Here is a 17,519-nt window from a genome sequence, read left to right on the forward strand (position 1 = left end):
CCTTGACTATCTCTTCATTAATCTTCCACACTTATATAATCTTTTCCACATTCTCAAGAAATTAGTGTCATATTTAAAACACTCTTTGATTTTACTTAATCATATCCTAAAAATGGTGTCATTTTATACATTATGAAGAGACTTTTGCCCACTTGGAAGAAACAAAAAAATTCCATCTCTAACTGTCACTATATTTCTGTTGATTTTATCTTTCAGTAGTATTAGTTTTAGCTTCATTTTATAACACTAAGCACTTTATTTCTCATATATTCTTTTGTTGCTTACAGAAACAAAATATATTGTGTACAAATTCTTACTATTTCTAATCGAGCTTGCAATGAGAGAAGGCATGTTGGAATCTTCAAGGAGACTGAAATCAATCTTTTGACGATCGAGGTGGAATATTAACAACTTAATTAGTAAACGCAATCATTTTTATATTTATAAAGTTAGGCTTATATAAATTTTATATAATAGTAGGGATCAAACGTGCAACGCACGTTTCCAAGACTAGTATATATATATACACACACTTGATGTACCTTCCAATGTACTCAAACCATGGCTTGCAGATGCATATTATCCGTTATTCCAACCATGCAAACACAAAAAATTCATACTCTTAGTATTAAAAATCAAATTCAGCCTCAAACCAGAATTTCTTCATATAAACCAAACATTTGGAAATTCGATGATCTACTTTCTCTTACAACTCAATATTCTGTAAGTATTTTCAAATCTCATCGTTTATCAAAATCGAAATGTCCCGTATCGATATTTCATGTTTGATTGGTCAATGTTTTTTTATATTTAGAAATAAACAGTTCCTTAAATTGAGGAAATTAAATACTTTTCTAGTGGAAGTAAAAAAAATAAGTTTTGATAAGTGAACAAGAGAGAGTTGCTCCGACGATAAACACCCTTAACACACATCATCCATATACCCCCCACCCAAACAGTACGATAGTACCCCACACCCTACCCGTGCTCCACCCTCACATTCCATAGTATTTATCTAGATTATATATAAATATTCTTAAAATTAATATTTTTCATTTATAATCGAACATAGGGAAATTATATTCTCGCTGTCCGATTTTATGTGACATCCTTTCTTTTTTAGTCTGTCTCAAGAAAAATGTCACCTTACTATGAGTTGAAATAATTTAACTTAAAATATCTCCTTTTACCCTCAATGAAATCAATCTCAACCACATAACTATTCAAAAATTGTTTTAGATAGTAAGTTTCTTGAATCTTCCCTTTTTTTCTTAAACACCATATCAAGTCAAAGAATATCGACTAAACGAGTATTAAATAAGAGATCCACTTATTTTGTGTCAATTTTACTTTAATAATTTGTGGTGCAGAAAAGGAAGTACCAAATTGAAGCTGAGAAGCTAAAAGAGGAAGTAATAAGTTGCACGTTTTCAAAGAGTGATACTCCAGTGGCCCTGCTTGAACTTGTTGATGAAATTGACAAATTTGGCCTCACTGATTACTTCGACGTTGAAACAAAAGCAGCTTTGGAAAAAACAATTATGCACATGAAAAGTAGTAACACAAAGGACAATAAGGACTTATATGCTACTGCATTATGCTTCAGACTCCTAAGGCAACATGGCTACTATGCTTCACAAGGTAATATAAACGTACGTCATATAAATTAAGACAGAGAGACAGTATGTTTGACATCTTTTCGATTGTTGTAATACAGATATGTTAAAGGAGTTGTTTGATAGCAAGAAAATGTCAGATACAAAAACATTATTGGAGCTATTGGAAGGGTCATATTTGGGCATGGATGGTGAAAATTTACTAAATGACATAAGATTATTCACAACTAATAACCTTATGAATACTAGTTTTAATAAGGAAAATTTGAGCAATTATTTCCCATTAGCATGGAGAGTGAGATGGTATGATGTTAGAAGACACATAACAATGTTTACTCAACAAGGCAACAACAACAACAACACAAATCAAGTATTACTCAATTTGGCTAAACTTAACTTCAATATAATTCAAGCCACACACCTAAAAGATCTCAAAGATGTTATAAGGTATGTACGCGTATTTTTTTTAATTTTTTTTTTTTTGTGTGTGTATATTCCTATTTCATCGAATTTTTGTCTTTTAATTATCAGATGGTGGAGGGATCTTGACATAGTTGAAGATTTGTTTTTTACAAGGGACAGGATGGTAGAATGCTTTTATTTTGCTGGAGGAATTGGGTCTAAGCCTCAACATGGAAGCATTAGAAAATGGGTTACTAAAGTGTTTCAATTGGTATTAATAATAGATGATGTTTTTGATATTTATGGTTCATTAGCTGATGCACAACAATTTACTCATGCCATAAACAAGTAGGTTTTGTTAATAATACATGGTGTTTTTGATCAATTAAAGTTGTTAAATGCATAAAATTAATATGAGATTTTTCATATTTTTCATTAGGTGGGATCCAAATGAAGTAAAATGTCTGCCAGAGTGTATACAAATTTGTTTTAGAGCATTGTATGATACAGTAGAAGAGATATCTGCTGAGATTGATGACCAACAAAAAGGATGTCGCCCTTCAGCATTTCCTTGTCTCAAACAAGGCGTAAGTATACTATAAGTAGTCTTACTTTTACATATATAATAGGGATAATGCACAAGTACCCCTCAATTTATGCCCGAAATTTCAAAAACACACTTATATTATACTAAGGTTCTATTACCCCTGAACTTATTTTATTAATAATTTTCTTCCCTTTTTCGGTCTATGTGGCACTATTTTGTGGGTCCAATGTTATTTGACTTTTTTTTCAAGATAGTGCCACGTAGGCCGAAAAGGGATAGAAAATTACTTATAAAATAAGTTTATGGGGATAATAGAACCTTAGTATAATATAAGTGTGTCTCTGAAATTTCAAACATAAGTTGAGGAGGTAATTATGCATTTTCCCTATATAATATATATCTTCTTATAACTAATGTTTACAAGTGCCCAAAATCCAAAGTACTTTTCTCTTTCTTTGGTGCTATATATTTTAAAAAAAGAATTATATAATTTCGAATATCTGAATTTTAATTTTAAACATTTAGTCAAAATTGACTCTCAATAACCACTATTCAAAATGAATGAAGGGAGTATAATCACCCTGACTCATTCATATTCAAACTTTAAGATTGATTTGACAGTAAAAATATTCTATATACATTTTAAGCTAAAGCTATTGAGTTTCAGCGGAACCAGTATCTTTGAAAGTCAGAATTTTCAAATGTACTCGTGTTTTTTTTCTTTTATCTTATGTCACTATAACAAAAATAATTTTTAGCGGCATTAAATATTAACACTAATAAAGATTACTAAAATCTTTACCGGCATTTGTTAAGTGCCATTAGAATCAATGTCGCTAAAGGCTTTAGGGACGTATACAAAGAGTGACAGTTGCCGCAAAAAATACATATTTAGCGATAATTAAGAATTAAATGCCGTTAATGGTCATTTTTGTTGTAGTGTTTCTACCACGTGCTTATTAATTAACTATATATTACATCTTTTACATGATTTTTTAATGCATCACAGTTTGCTAATCTATGTTTCAATAATTCAGTGGCTCAACTTTTGTAAAGCCATGTTGGTGGAAGCAAAGTGGTATAATGAAGGCCATATACCAACACTTGAAGAGTATCTTAACAATGGGTGGATTTCATCCACTGTTCCATTACTTTCTGATTATGTGATTTATGGTCTCACAAATAATAAAATAACAAATGAATCGCTTGATTCAAGCAAAAATTTCCAAGAAATTATTTACCATACTTCAGTTATATTTCGACTTTGCAATGACCAAGGTACCTCAACGGTAAGTCCTAGCTAGTTCAAACTTAACTTTACCTCATTCTATTTTCATCGTCCCTTATAGTTTTTTTTTTGTCATAATATATATATACGTAGGCGGAGCTAGAGAGAGGTGATGTTGCTTCATCAATTATATGTTACATGCAACAAGAAAATGTCTCGGAGGATGTAGCTCGAGAGCATATCGAAAGCATAATTTTGGATTCGTGGAAGAAGATCAATTATCATTTTAATACACTTTCAATGTCACATCGCGAAATTGCTAAGCATGTAATAAATATAGCGCTAATGGGACATGTTATGTATCAATTTGGAGATGGATTTGGGGTTCAAGATGGCAAGACTCGAGACCAAATCCTAATCAACTTGATGGAGCCTATTACATAATCATTTTCTAGCCTTCTAGAAATATGATATATGTATGAACAAGAAAGATATGATGTTTTATATTCTGCGTTAAATTTCACTGAGTCCTTTTGATTGTATCGCATAATAAAATCTTTTTAATAAATATCTGTTGAGGATTTGATTTTAATATATTATTTACAGTATTTATGTGTACTTTTCGCCTAAACCTAAGTCATTTGAAGTTAAGAAAAATGAATCATCGGGCTCAAATGAACTCATTATCAATATGTTAGATTTCTATTAGAGCCATCAAACTGGACTTAGCCCATTAGGCCAGCACATCCCAACTCCTTATTGGGGTAGGGTTGGGATAGATTTTTCAAGCTCATTAGAAACTAGGGCTTATAAGTCCAATTCATACGAGTCATTGACCCTTATGGCTTTATTAGGGTTGCGCTGGGTCAACCCATGGGTCAAAACTATTTATTAAAGAATAACTTAACTTACAAAAAATTCACTAGTATATGAGTTAATTACATAAATGCACATAATGTTGTAAAATTACGAATTTTATCAGATTTTGGTACTTCCAAATATATGTATCTCAGGATACATGTACTCAAAATTAGGTTAATTTGTTCTATATACACTCTATCCAAGTGAATTCACATATATCTAGGATACATAGACAAATCTCGAACCTTCGCCTCCCTCTCATCTCACTCGTGAACCTGGCATGCATCACACTAGATACATGTATCTCGCATATCTAATTTCCTAGATATATGTTAATCACACTAGACTTTTTACTAGTTATATTGAAACAACACCATTATTTGTCATATTTGATTTGAAAAACTTCTTTTTTTAATTTTATATTATAGTATTTTAAGTTTGAAAAGAAAAAAAAGAAGAGCTAGCATGCTCCAACCGTTGATCCTTCTAGGTTTGAGTTGAATTGAACATTTTCACGCCTTTCCAAATAAAGGGTTGGTATGCCTTATCCATCAAATTTATTGGGCCGCATACCTTGGGCCGAGTAGGGTTGGGCCAACCCTTTTTTGACAAATCTAATTCCTATTGAGCTGCTGCTGCAGAAGAAGAAGCTCTACTCCATGTTTCAAAAGGTAACTCTTCAATATCCACTTTCTTCAATATTATGTCAATCATTATTGTATAGTTTAATGAGTAAATCATGTCATAGCTAGTGTTTGGCCATAAATTTTCAAATATTCTTGGCGAATATTATTTGATTGAAAATTTCAGTGAAATTTCACCATGTGTTTGGCCATAGGATTTTGGAAAATATATTTCACTTTTTTAGAAAAACATGATTTATAACCATAAGTTTTAAAAACTATCAAAACTAACTATAAGTTTGTATCACAAGTCAATTGGATGTACGTTACAACAATAAGAAATAGTGTTCATGACACTAGAGCAATGTAGTAATTTGGAGTGAGTGCAACAAGGATCATTCCATACATCGGGAAGAGATGAAGCACATGACTTTGTTACCTTGATCTAATTTTTCATCATACAATCATATCATTATTTAACATTCACTAAATATTTCATCACTATTTTAGTGTTCGCGTAAAAAATTATGTAATACAAAGCAAAACTACTATAGAGGGTATTTTTGTAAAAGATAAAAGTTTGGGGTAAACTTTAATTTTCAAAAGATTCTAAATAATGAGATTTGGCCCAAATACTAGAAAAAACTAGTATTTGGAAATTTGGGATATTTGACAAAAATATTTGCCAAATAATAACAAATTTTGTGAACAAACATTATTTGCCAAAATTTTTCCCAAATATTATTTGGGAAATCTATGGCCAAACAGGCCCATAGAAAGTTATTTATGTTTACGTGATAAATGACCCGATTGTATAAATAAATTCTCTACATATAAAGGGTATGACCTACTCGTTAATGAAATCAGCGCAAACTTTAGATATCGGTTAATCAATTAACTTAATAATATTAAACAGAGCATGACGAAGATCAACTAGGTAACAATTGTCACTTTGTGGCGGCAGAACAACATGTATTCAAGGGGTGTGAATTGACATTTCTTTGTCGGAAAATTAACTCTTTTTTTTTTAAGATTTATTCTTTTATATATAAATGTTTCGTAATAAAAATCTTGATTTCATCACTGAAAAATAGGACAAACTCAAGTTAAGAGGACAAGATGTCATCACGATTTGCCTTTTAGAATCTTGTCCTAATTTACCACTTTGCTCATATTATATGCTGTGGTTTGACCTAATAGAACTAAGACAAACAAATGGTATTGTTTGCAACAAATTTTAAACATATGGATCATAAATAAACCATACAAATAAAATATGAAGAAACATGATTTTATTCATCAAAATTGTGAGTACAAATCTGTTCCTCCCTTGATTTTACTCTCTAAGATAATTTATCCATGATTCGAGGACCGTTAGTGGCGTATTTTTCGAATTAGGATGATTTAGATTCGACCTCTCTATATGAATAATCTATCAATTTGTGGAGTATTCAAGATCTTGATCTCTTTGTGGATTTTTCGAGATGCCTTTTAAGGAAATTTAGTACCCTTTATATAGGCATAAACTAGGATTTAAGGTTGAGTAGCCTCCAAGAATCCTTATCTGAGCTGAACACAATTTGTAGAGTCCTAACTTGAATTGAACGCATCTTGTAGAATCCCACAAAATTTCAATATCTACAGGTATAATTGATCATTTTCCCGTATCGCTATTTAAAATTCTATGTATATCGTGTGAATATTGAAGCAAATCTTAAGTCTTATTAGAAAATCAATGAAAAATTCAAAATTGGCTTGCTGTCATGTGAATGAAGCAAAAATGCAGACAGGAATTAAGATAAAATATATTAAAGCTTATTCTCTTGCCAAATAAATAATATTGTTCATCTTATTATTTTTTTATATATAAAATATTGCTAATAGTGTATATACTTTTGCATGATGTGTTCCTCGAACGTGGTTTCCTATTTGCACTATTCCTTTCTTTTAAAATGCCTATTTCCATGGACAAATAGATATGACTTATTTTAAAATAAGATATGTAGAGTTGTTTATTTTATAATGATAAGATATTATTTGATCTATTCTAATTTTTGGATTTACACTTTTTTTTTTTGTTGGAAATGTGTAGGGTTGATAAATTTGCATATTTTTCTACAAAAAATACTGTTACTTAGCACATAATTAATTACCAAGTTTCATAAAAATCAATTTCATTTAAATAGTCCATTTTAGTAGTCTCCAACAAATTAATATTACAATCATTAGTCTTGTTTTGTAATTTGAGTTGAGACAAAAGGAAAAACTTGGTAAATATTCACTCGAATTAAATGATACAATGTAAAAGTGAGATAAATGAATCAAAGTTAAAATTGGTATGAACTTAATTATAACTATCTATTGGTCATCGTGGACATTTGAAAAAAATGAAAAAATAAAACAATATAAAAGTAGGTTTATTGAAAATTTAAATTTTGATTTGAATAGTTTGAATCACAATATATAGATCTATAATTTCATTTCTTGACCAAACTTAAGGACCAAGGAAGTTTCCACAATTAACATGATGGAAGTAAAAAATGTAACTACTGAATAATAAGTATTCTTTTTATTAGAACTTTTTTATAAGAAATTTTATATTCGAGCTATAAAAAAAGGAAAAATTAGTAAATTAGTCAAAATAAATAACATATTTAGTAAAAATATCCATACTTTATAAATGTTAGCAGTAATGTAAAAAATGTCATTTTAAAAAATTTATGTGTCCCAATTTTCTTCCTATTTTATCTCTCTTTTTCAATTAATTCTATATATCCTTTTTTTTAAAAAAAAATATCATTCTCTCTCATATTTATCTTTTCAAATTGTTAATTCTCTCTCCCATTTAATTTTTTTTCTCTCTCATGGTTATCTTTTCTGATTTTCCTTCAACATTCAAGTTGCAAATATTTTTTTGCCATATATTTTGGTTGTTTTTTTAATCCAAAATTGAATCAACAAGAATCCCTTTGATTAAGGTATCTCTAATCTTTATTTATAGTTCTTTTTTAGAATTTGGTATGCTTTCTTAGTTTGTATTCAAATCACTATGTATACTATCAATATTTGTATTTATTAAAAATTTCATGTTGCATGGTTTATGAATCTTGTATTTGTCCCTAATTTGTATTCATCCAAATGTATGTCAACTAGTTATGTATATTATTTATAAGAAGAACAACTTTCTATTAGTTTATTTGTATTCGAATATAAATACAAATAATAGACATATTGGAATGAATACGACTTAGAAAAGGAAACAAGATTTTGAAAAGAAAAATAAATACACAGTGAAAAATATATACGAATACAAATGTATTTCTTAAATAGCTACATTTTATTTGACATACATATTTGAATGAATACAAACTAATAAAGATGTCAACTGAATTTGACATTTTTTTCTAATTTTTTTTTATTCTAAAGGTATGTCAACTAATTATGTATTTTATTTAAGAATGAGTACACCAAATATTCAATTATTTCTTTTCAATTTTATATTTCATTCACTTTTTCATCATACTAATTTTTTGTATTTTATATATTATTATACAAAATTCTAAATAAAAACTAGAATAAATAGAAATACAAATAAAATACATATTGAAATGAATACATACAGGATTTTTGAAGAAAAAATAACTATATAGGGAAAAAATATATGAAAACACAAATATATTTCTTAAATGACTATATAGATAAATTCGGCATACCTATTGGAATGAATACAAACTAATAAAAAACTATAATAAATATAAATAGAATATATTGTGGAATGAATATAATTTTAAAAAGGTAAAATTCTGGAGAGAAAAAAATTTAAATTTAAATTTTATTTGAAAATGTAACTGATGAGAAAATTAAGGATGCTTGTCTTTTTTTGAAATATTCTCCCCTTAATTTTCTCCTTTTTGTTATTAAATAATTATATTCTTTAAATAAAAATAAATAATAAAAACATAAATAAGATACATAACAAAATAAAATGACATTTTTACTAAATATTGAAATTGTTGCTAATGAGTCCTCTTAAATGTTAAAATATTGACATTTTGAAACATTTCTCAAAATAAAATCGATGTTTGGGCTTGAACTACTCCGATCTCCTCTTGTTAGCCCGGCCCAAACTTATTGGTCTTCAAGCCCAAACATCATTTCCTGGCCCACCATTTTTTCTAATAAACCGCTAAGAATCATCCACGTGTCGACATTTTCCAACTTTACCGGAAAAGTCCCTGAAACCGCGCGTTGTGCAGTCACGTAGAATAAACGACAACTTGACGCCGTCAAAGGAATCCAACGTCTCCCGTTTTTCCTCGAATAAATCAACTACTGACACACAGTATTTCTTTTTCTTTTTTATTTATTTCACGTAGCTTTTCATCGATTTCCGTTATTTTACCGAACCGATTGGTTCGAAACGAAGCCTGAGGTTTGGAAATCTGGCTCTTTAAGCCTTTCAATATTTTTCCCTCTTTCACACACTTTTTGCAAGCGTAAGAATAGTCACTCAAAAAGCACCCATCAACCAAAAAAAAATCCCCAATTGCCGGCGGGCGCACGTTAGTGAGATCGGAATAAACGATGGCCGATCACGCCGGCGAGCACGAACCAGTCGTTGAATCCGTCATGGAAAAGATCAACGAAAAGTTGCACGACCACAATTCTTCCTCATCCGATTCTGAAGATGAGAAGGAGAAAATATCGTCGGTCGATGCCGTCAAGGCAAAGATCTATCGTCTCTTTGGCAGGGAAAGGCCCGTCCATAAGGTTCTCGGCGGTGGAAAACGTACATCTCTCTCACTCTCAATATCTATTTCTAGATTTATGTATTTTATGTTTTAACACAGTATGTCTATACTTCCAGAATTAATTTAGATTTATTTGGCATTGGTGTTGAGATGCGCTTTAATTTCTTTCCTTTTCTAAAATCTGAAATCAGAGATCTATCGAAAACAGTTAGACTTCCATTCATTCGTTCGTTTATTATACAAATATGTAGCTACATTTGGATCCAGTCGAGCGTTTTTCTATTGTTGTTCCTTTTGCTTTGCATGGATCTGAGATAGGTTGTATTGCTTTAGTTTCTATACTTGTGGGATTACACGGGTTATTTTTATTGTAGTAGTAGTACTGGTACATAGCGAGATTAAATTGATGAGAAGGTTGCGCTGCAAAGTTATTATTTGATACCAGTAAACCAGTGATGTACTTGCACGCTTCAATGTTAGTTGTATTATTGGTAGTCCGTGGACTGAAGAAAACAATTCCATCTGCAGGTTTTGTAAGCCAATTTTGAATTTTCATGGAACAAATTTATATTTGATATACAAATCTGACTTTGGCAGCTTGGATTTGTGACTCTTGGAGAGCAAAATTATTTTTTTTGTTAAAAAGTTCAGGGTGTGAGCATCATTAGATATTTATGTAAGCACATGGAATTGTCCATTTTTCCTTCGAATGGTTCAGGTTCCTTGAATGACTGAATTGGTCAGAGCTATTCCAGCTTTGCACACCCCTTCTGTTTGTGCTTTGAGTCATAGTGCTAGTGTTCACGTGTCTACTAGGCTTGATAAGTGCATGAGTCAAGATTTGAACTTTTTATATGTAGGATTCATATACTTTTACTTTGATCCAAACTCCTGTTTTTTGTGTACGTTTGAAGTTCATAGAATTTGAAGCTTTAGTAGATGTGTCTGATGTGTACTACACAGTTACACAATTTTCTTTTATATCTGGATGATTGTGTTTATGTATCTAATTTCTCAATTCTTATGGGCAGCTGCGGACATTTTTCTGTGGAGGGACAAGAAAATTACTGCCGGTGTGCTTGGGTTTGCCACTTCACTTTGGGTGCTTTTTGAGTTGCTTCAGTACCATTTGCTTACACTTGTTTGCCATATACTGATCCTTGCGTTGGCAGTCCTTTTCCTTTGGTCCAATGCATCCACCTTCATCAACAAGTAAGTATACTCTTTATCTTCCTTAGTAATTTGTCTATCCAGATATACTATAGGATTGACCTTGAAATATATGCAACAGGTCTCCACCCCAAATTCCAGATGTCATTCTGCCTGAGGATATTGTCCTGGGTGTTGCTGCTGCACTCAGGATTGAAATAAACAGAGCTCTTGAAGTTTTTCGGGATATTGCCTCTGGGAAGGAGTTGAAGAAATTCCTCGGTGTATGTTATCATGTCCATCTTGCTATATAATTCTCTCCATTATATTGAGAGGATCAGCTTGAGCACAACTTCCTGTTTTGTTCTTCATTTGAGTGTCATCTCTTCCAAGTTTTAATACAAAATTAAATGCAGGTTATTGCTGGTTTGTGGATTCTTTCAATATTGGGCAACTGCTGGAACTTCCTCACTCTGTTTTACATATGTAAGTGATCTTGGATGTATAGATCTATGTGTATTATTTGGTTTAATTCTAATAGTGTGTGATTTCTTCTCTCTCCAAAAACAGGCTTTGTATTGCTCCATACCGTCCCTGTACTTTATGAGAAATTTGAGGACCAGGTTGATGCTTTTGCTGAGAAGGCTGAGGCAGAGATCAAAAAGCAGTATGCTGTTTTTAACGTCAAGGTTCTAAGCAAAATTCCAAGAGGTCCACTGAAAGACAAAAAGTTGTTATAGACATGAATAGCTGGCACCCTTTAGGTTCACGGAGGCGTTCCTCTGGTTGTTGTGATTCAATTATGGTAGAAAACCCTTTGTTTACTTGTTTTGCTTGATTATTACTAAACAGGCTTGGCGTTTTTGTGATAGTCTTGAGTTTCCAGATATGGTTTACTTTTTTGTTAAATTTTGAAAGACTGCTGAAAGATTATGGCAGTCTCATGTGACTGTAAAACATCAATATGCAAGTGTGTGTTACTTTAAATTACAAGTCAGATAATGGAAACACAACTTTGATTCTTGTTTGACAGCAATATCTCTGTGAGTGGAACGATGCAAATATCATTTCACATCTTTGAAATTAAATCTCAGTATGTGACCGACGACTTGCAGTTATTGTATCCTTTTAACATTGATGCTTCTGTGGTCATTGAAGTATCTACTGGTTTTCGTTGCAGTTTTTAGCTCGAGTTAGCTTAAGAAAAAAGAGCTAATGATAAAAAAATATATATCTAAATTGTCATAAATATTTAATCCCAATCGATGCAGATCACTTTTTACCATTATAAGTCCTACTTGCACTAGTTCTGATCAATAGTGACACAATCTGTAATTACACAATCTATTTCATCCATGAAGTTTTTTCATTTCCATAATCTCTCGAAATAGTAAAGATGCACTTCTGACCATATCATATAAAGCTGATTGATACATTCCCCACAATAGGAACTATTCACAGTATGTTTTGATATATTAACAAGGATCTTCTATATCATGCATGTGGCTCGCTAACTCGTTTGGGATAGGCCCAGAGCTTGAAGAGAGAGCCATCAACTGAGTCATCTGAATCACTATCACTATCCGAGGAAGGTATGGACTCCTCTATTACATAATCAACAATCTGACAACATAAAGATATCATTGAGGAAACCTTGTAGGACTAGCTATGAGATACGTAAGATGGTGAAACATAGTAATGAAATATGAAAATCTGAAGCATTCACAAAACCTGTTCAAGTGACACAGGCATGATCTGATGTTCATCAGAAATCTCCCCATTGGAACACTTGGAATTATTCAACCAAACAATTGAATTGCACTGCTTGCAAAAGCCCCTCTGGGATGTTACTTTTTTTGAAATTCCTGAGGCAAAAAAGATAGGTATATAAAAAGAGAACCGACACAGAAGAAAATTTGGAAAGGCAAAAGAAAACAAGCAGACATAGTAAAGACCTCCTCTGAATGAAGGAGCACAAACAATAAATCTAAAATAGTCCAAGTGGTCTATGAATCATGCAACACGGAAAAAATAATGAAATCCGTAGCTGGAAACATAGTTCCATCTAACCAACGTGGGATCACAGTCGATGGAAATACCTCTATAAGCTCGCTTGAAAGCATCTTTCCAGTCAACATTATCTGCACCGGTATTTCCCAGAGTAAAAGAAATTCTCTCCACACCGTTAGTAAACCTGATAATGTTTGGGATCTCATTTGACTTCCCAAAAAAGCTAATATGTATTGACTGCCAGAGATGATTGTCACTAGCTGCCACACTCCATGACCTGTGGAATTACACACCTTCTGAGATACCATCTGATATGGTAATTGATTAAATCACACAGATGACTAGGTCCAATGTTCAAAAGATGCCTACACAGAATTTAATTAATGCAACTACTTAAGTTGGATAAGGAAAGCCTCATACCTGCAGACTGAAGAAGCAGTAACAAGAGACTTCAAGTCTAAGAAACCAAATACGTGTACAAGAACATCCTGAGGAAGTTGGCTCCTACCTGGAATGCAAAAGCAGCACTACAAAATTAGAATGCAGTGAGCAGATGCAGAAGTATTAAGAAATGTTTGGAAAAAGGATGCCATATTGGATGTCTACCTAGATAACTTATATGAAGCATATCTTGTAAAAGACATTCTCAGTAGGAGGAACAGCTATATTGAACAAGCATATATATTAGTGAAAGATATATATACTGTGAACAAGCATATATATTAGTGAAAGATATATACACTGTGAACAAACATATCTTGTACAAATGTGTATAAGAGGTACTTGTACATATTTTTACATTGTTATACAAAATTATATAATATAAAAACATACATCTTATATTTAAATAATGTATCGAACTCGTATAAGTATGGAAAAAGTAAATTCACAGTGAAAGATAACCCAACTGCTTCAACTATTTCTGAACAGTGATTGACATAGTAGCACTTGCAATCATTCTACAGAATAGTGCTCAACAATTGCTTAAGGTGAAGAAATATTTGTACACAGTAGTGGATCAAGGAGCTACTTCTTTTGCCAAATAGCACGACCTTACTTTTTTGTTGTGAAACCACTCTTGAAAAATCTAAACCTATATTCTTTTCTTTTCAAATCATACTACCCGAAAGAGATGTTTCAATTTCAAAAGGTAGTGGTCTAATAGATTTCAAAGTGGTTTTACTTTAGAGGGTACTTTGGGTTTGACAAAAAAAATGAATTTACCTTAACACCCTTCCCGTCCCTCTGAAATTACCACCTTAACCCAAAAAAGTAAGGTCGTGCTAGTCGTGTCATTTTCCTAATAATTTATGTTTGAATGATTTATAATGTGGGTCTAAGCAACTGGTTCGAGAGATTCAAGTTGATGCTCAGTGGGAGGGAACATTTACGGTATGAAAGGTGCTTTATGTGTCAGATGGACACAAAAACTGTGAGACGTCTTATTCTTTAGGCATAATGCATAAACATGACCCTTAACTTGACGTCAGTTGACAACTATGACCTTTAACTTTAGGTGTGCACAAGTAGACACTTAAACTTGTATAAAATTGAGCAAATGGACACATTCGCCTTACATGACAATTTTGTGTCCTACATGGCGTCCTACGTGTATTATGCCATGTAGGACTTGTGTCAACTTGTTCATTTTTATACAAGTTTAAATACCTACTTATGCATTTTCAAATTTGGAGGCATAGTTGTTCGTTGAAGCCAAGTTAAGGGTCATGTTCATGTATTATGTCTATTCTTTACTGTAAAGTGTCGCAGACATGTGAAATATGTTTTTCTTAAATTTTAGACTAGCCTAGATCATGCCTAATAGTATTAAAGAAGCATATGAAAGCTGTTGTTTGTGGAGAGTTGGCAAATGCATATAAAAATCGGCAAATGGATATCAACTCCAACCATGCCCTCAAGGCTATGTGTTTGCTTAACCTTTTTAATTGGCTCAATCAGGCCCATGCTTCCAGTTGTGATCAGTTTTTGTACTGCGTTTGCTCCTCAGTTTTGACATAGATTTTGTACACGAGCAGGCTCACTTCTTACTTGTATCCTTTTTTTGCTATGCATCTTCATGATGCCTTTTAATGAAAGTCTCTTACTTCGTAAGAGAGAAGGGATGCCATATTGGATAATTTTACAACCATTTAAGCGAAAATCATCTGTTATTAACATTACCATTCCTTAATAACATCTACATTAATTTTAGTTGTGCCATGAGGTTGGAGGAAGGAGTTTTAACTGTTCACTGGAGGAATGTTTTTTGCCTCACTAAGCAGTATACTACACTATCCATCTCTCCACTAATGTGTTCCCCTTTACAGGGAAAAAGAGAGGCGGAGGGATATTCTCATCTAAGGCCTCTCAGAACTTGACACTCGAATATCTCTTTCTTTAATTTTCCTGGGGGTTTGGGGGGTGGGCAGAGACGTTGTTTGCTTTTCAGAGTTTTGGAAATAACTTTTTTTATGAAACAATACCATGGTGGGTAAATCGGCTTGCATGTACCTTGATTAATTTCTCAGGGTACCTAATATCTCCCACCAACATAGGTATGGTAACTCTGTCCAAGTTCTGGAAATAAGTCTCCTATATCAAAATTATGATTTTACAGTGCTGTCAACTCCAGTCCTTCAGACACAACTATGAGTTGAAATCTAAAATGGCCTTGCAAGAAAATGTCACTATGGCAGGAAAGCAAGACAAAGGAGCTACAGGTGTCCTAATCCACAGGGTCTCATAAAGAGGGATTCCACACCAAAAGCACTAAATAAGTTCAGTGATATTTTTATATAGAACACAAGTTCAATTAAAATTACCTTCTAACACTGGTTGGACCTTCCTACGCCTCCTATGAGTAACCATAGCCTGTTTGAATTCAGATGCAGCTAAGGCTTTCTTTTGTTTTGGTAATGCAGCTTCCATACTTTGAAGCAAGCCATGTGCTGCTGATATAGCCGCTTGTGTCTGCATTCTGAAGTGACAAAACATTAAATATTAAGGTTTCCTTTTACTTGGAGTAGCAAAAATATCATTAAATACATGCCAACAACAACAAATTTCATAAAGAAGGAACATCTGAAATTTTCTTTTCTTAATATCAGCAAATTGTTGTCTATAGGATCTTCTGATTTAGGGACCTCAAACAAAGTACAGAGTGATTGCATCTCTTGTTCAATATGGCAGGGCTCCGCCTCAAGCCCTTATTAGGGGCAGATGCTTACCATCAAGAAAACAGGTAAGGGTGAAAACTTGGTAGCTAGTGTCTTTATATGGTCGACCAACACATTAACACAAGTGACAAGTCCCACAGCAAATGCTGATCAACTATGTCATTAATTACCAAAGTTACAAGTTTAGCTACATGCTTTCCCATTTCTTGATTAATAAAAGTTTTTTCGGTACTCAATCTCTTTTCATCTTTCAATTCTTCAGTACATAACAAATCATGAGCTGTTGATGAGAATTAAACTTTTATACCAGTTAATTCGTTAGTCAATTATGCCACAAACCCCAAATTAAGTTGCCTACATGAAATCTTGTTCATTAGAGATACACTGGCTCTGTACAGAGAGGAGTTACAGTCCTATTAATCAAATCAAAGTAAATAAAAGGGCAAAAATCATTTAATTTTCAGGTAAACGTAGTTTCGAATGATAATTGACGAAGAAAGCGCTACTTACTCAGGGAGGAGACGAAAGGCGGTGAGCGACTCTCGGAAGATGAGAGATTGCAAATTTTTTGGAATTTTGGAATATGCATTTCTTAGAATAAGGCTTAGCTCATCACAAGCAATTGGGTAACGATAGGGTTGATTCAACGACTCCTTTAACCCTAGTTTTTGATACCTCTCCACCATTGAACCTCCCATCTCTACTATTTCGAGCCGACCCAACAACACATCAGATCGCAAATTTTGTATATCCTTTGTGTGTTTTTGGGAGCTAGAGACTCAGCGCCGCTTGCTTTCAATGGCGATTGAAGATCCAAAGATGTGCGTATTTAACAAGGATAATTGATTTTCTGGAGTTTATTGTTTCGCTGAACAAATTACTAGTTGCATTTGTATGTGTATATATATATATCACAATACTCGTGAGTTTTGTGATATTCCTTGGGTCTATTACCTTCCTATACTTTTAATTTGTCAAATGTTTTTTTCTAAATGTTAAATTGTAAAAAATTTGATTAATATTTTAAGATATAATTTTTTTTATAGAGATGAATCTTTTTCTAAAATATCAAATTAATGTAATTTAATTAATTTAAAAAATTAATCAAATTAACTTTTGAAAAATGCAGCATGACAAATAAAAGTGGACGGATGGA

General features: G+C 32.4%; 3 protein-coding genes across 3 annotated transcripts; 2 read left to right on the forward strand and 1 right to left on the reverse strand.

Moving 5' to 3' along the window:
• The first annotated feature begins 561 nt into the window (after positions 1-561).
• LOC107013096 (alpha-farnesene synthase-like) lies at positions 562-4,237 on the forward strand. Its single transcript, XM_015213083.1, has 7 exons — positions 562-723; positions 1,371-1,641; positions 1,718-2,063; positions 2,148-2,366; positions 2,458-2,605; positions 3,603-3,854; positions 3,947-4,237. Exons 1-7 carry the CDS (start codon positions 562-564, stop codon positions 4,235-4,237), a joined length of 1,689 nt encoding a protein of 562 aa, XP_015068569.1.
• A 5,459-nt stretch (positions 4,238-9,696) lies between these two features.
• Positions 9,697-12,210, forward strand: LOC107015026 (reticulon-like protein B2). The gene is made up of 5 exons (XM_015215180.2): positions 9,697-10,066; positions 11,060-11,240; positions 11,320-11,461; positions 11,594-11,663; positions 11,748-12,210. Exons 1-5 carry the CDS (start codon positions 9,862-9,864, stop codon positions 11,915-11,917), a joined length of 768 nt encoding a protein of 255 aa, XP_015070666.1. The 5' UTR covers positions 9,697-9,861; the 3' UTR covers positions 11,918-12,210.
• A 212-nt stretch (positions 12,211-12,422) lies between these two features.
• LOC107012580 (F-box protein At5g52880) lies at positions 12,423-17,254 on the reverse strand. Its single transcript, XM_015212456.2, has 6 exons — positions 16,874-17,254; positions 16,010-16,164; positions 13,608-13,695; positions 13,277-13,464; positions 12,909-13,042; positions 12,423-12,800 (listed from the first exon to the last, which is right to left on the reverse strand). Exons 1-6 carry the CDS (start codon positions 17,059-17,061, stop codon positions 12,672-12,674), a joined length of 882 nt encoding a protein of 293 aa, XP_015067942.1. The 5' UTR covers positions 17,062-17,254; the 3' UTR covers positions 12,423-12,671.
• Positions 17,255-17,519: the final 265 nt, after the last annotated feature.

The sequence above is a fragment of the Solanum pennellii genome, chromosome 3 (assembly GCF_001406875.1).
Source record: "Solanum pennellii chromosome 3, SPENNV200".
NCBI classification, from domain to species: domain Eukaryota; kingdom Viridiplantae; phylum Streptophyta; class Magnoliopsida; order Solanales; family Solanaceae; genus Solanum; species Solanum pennellii.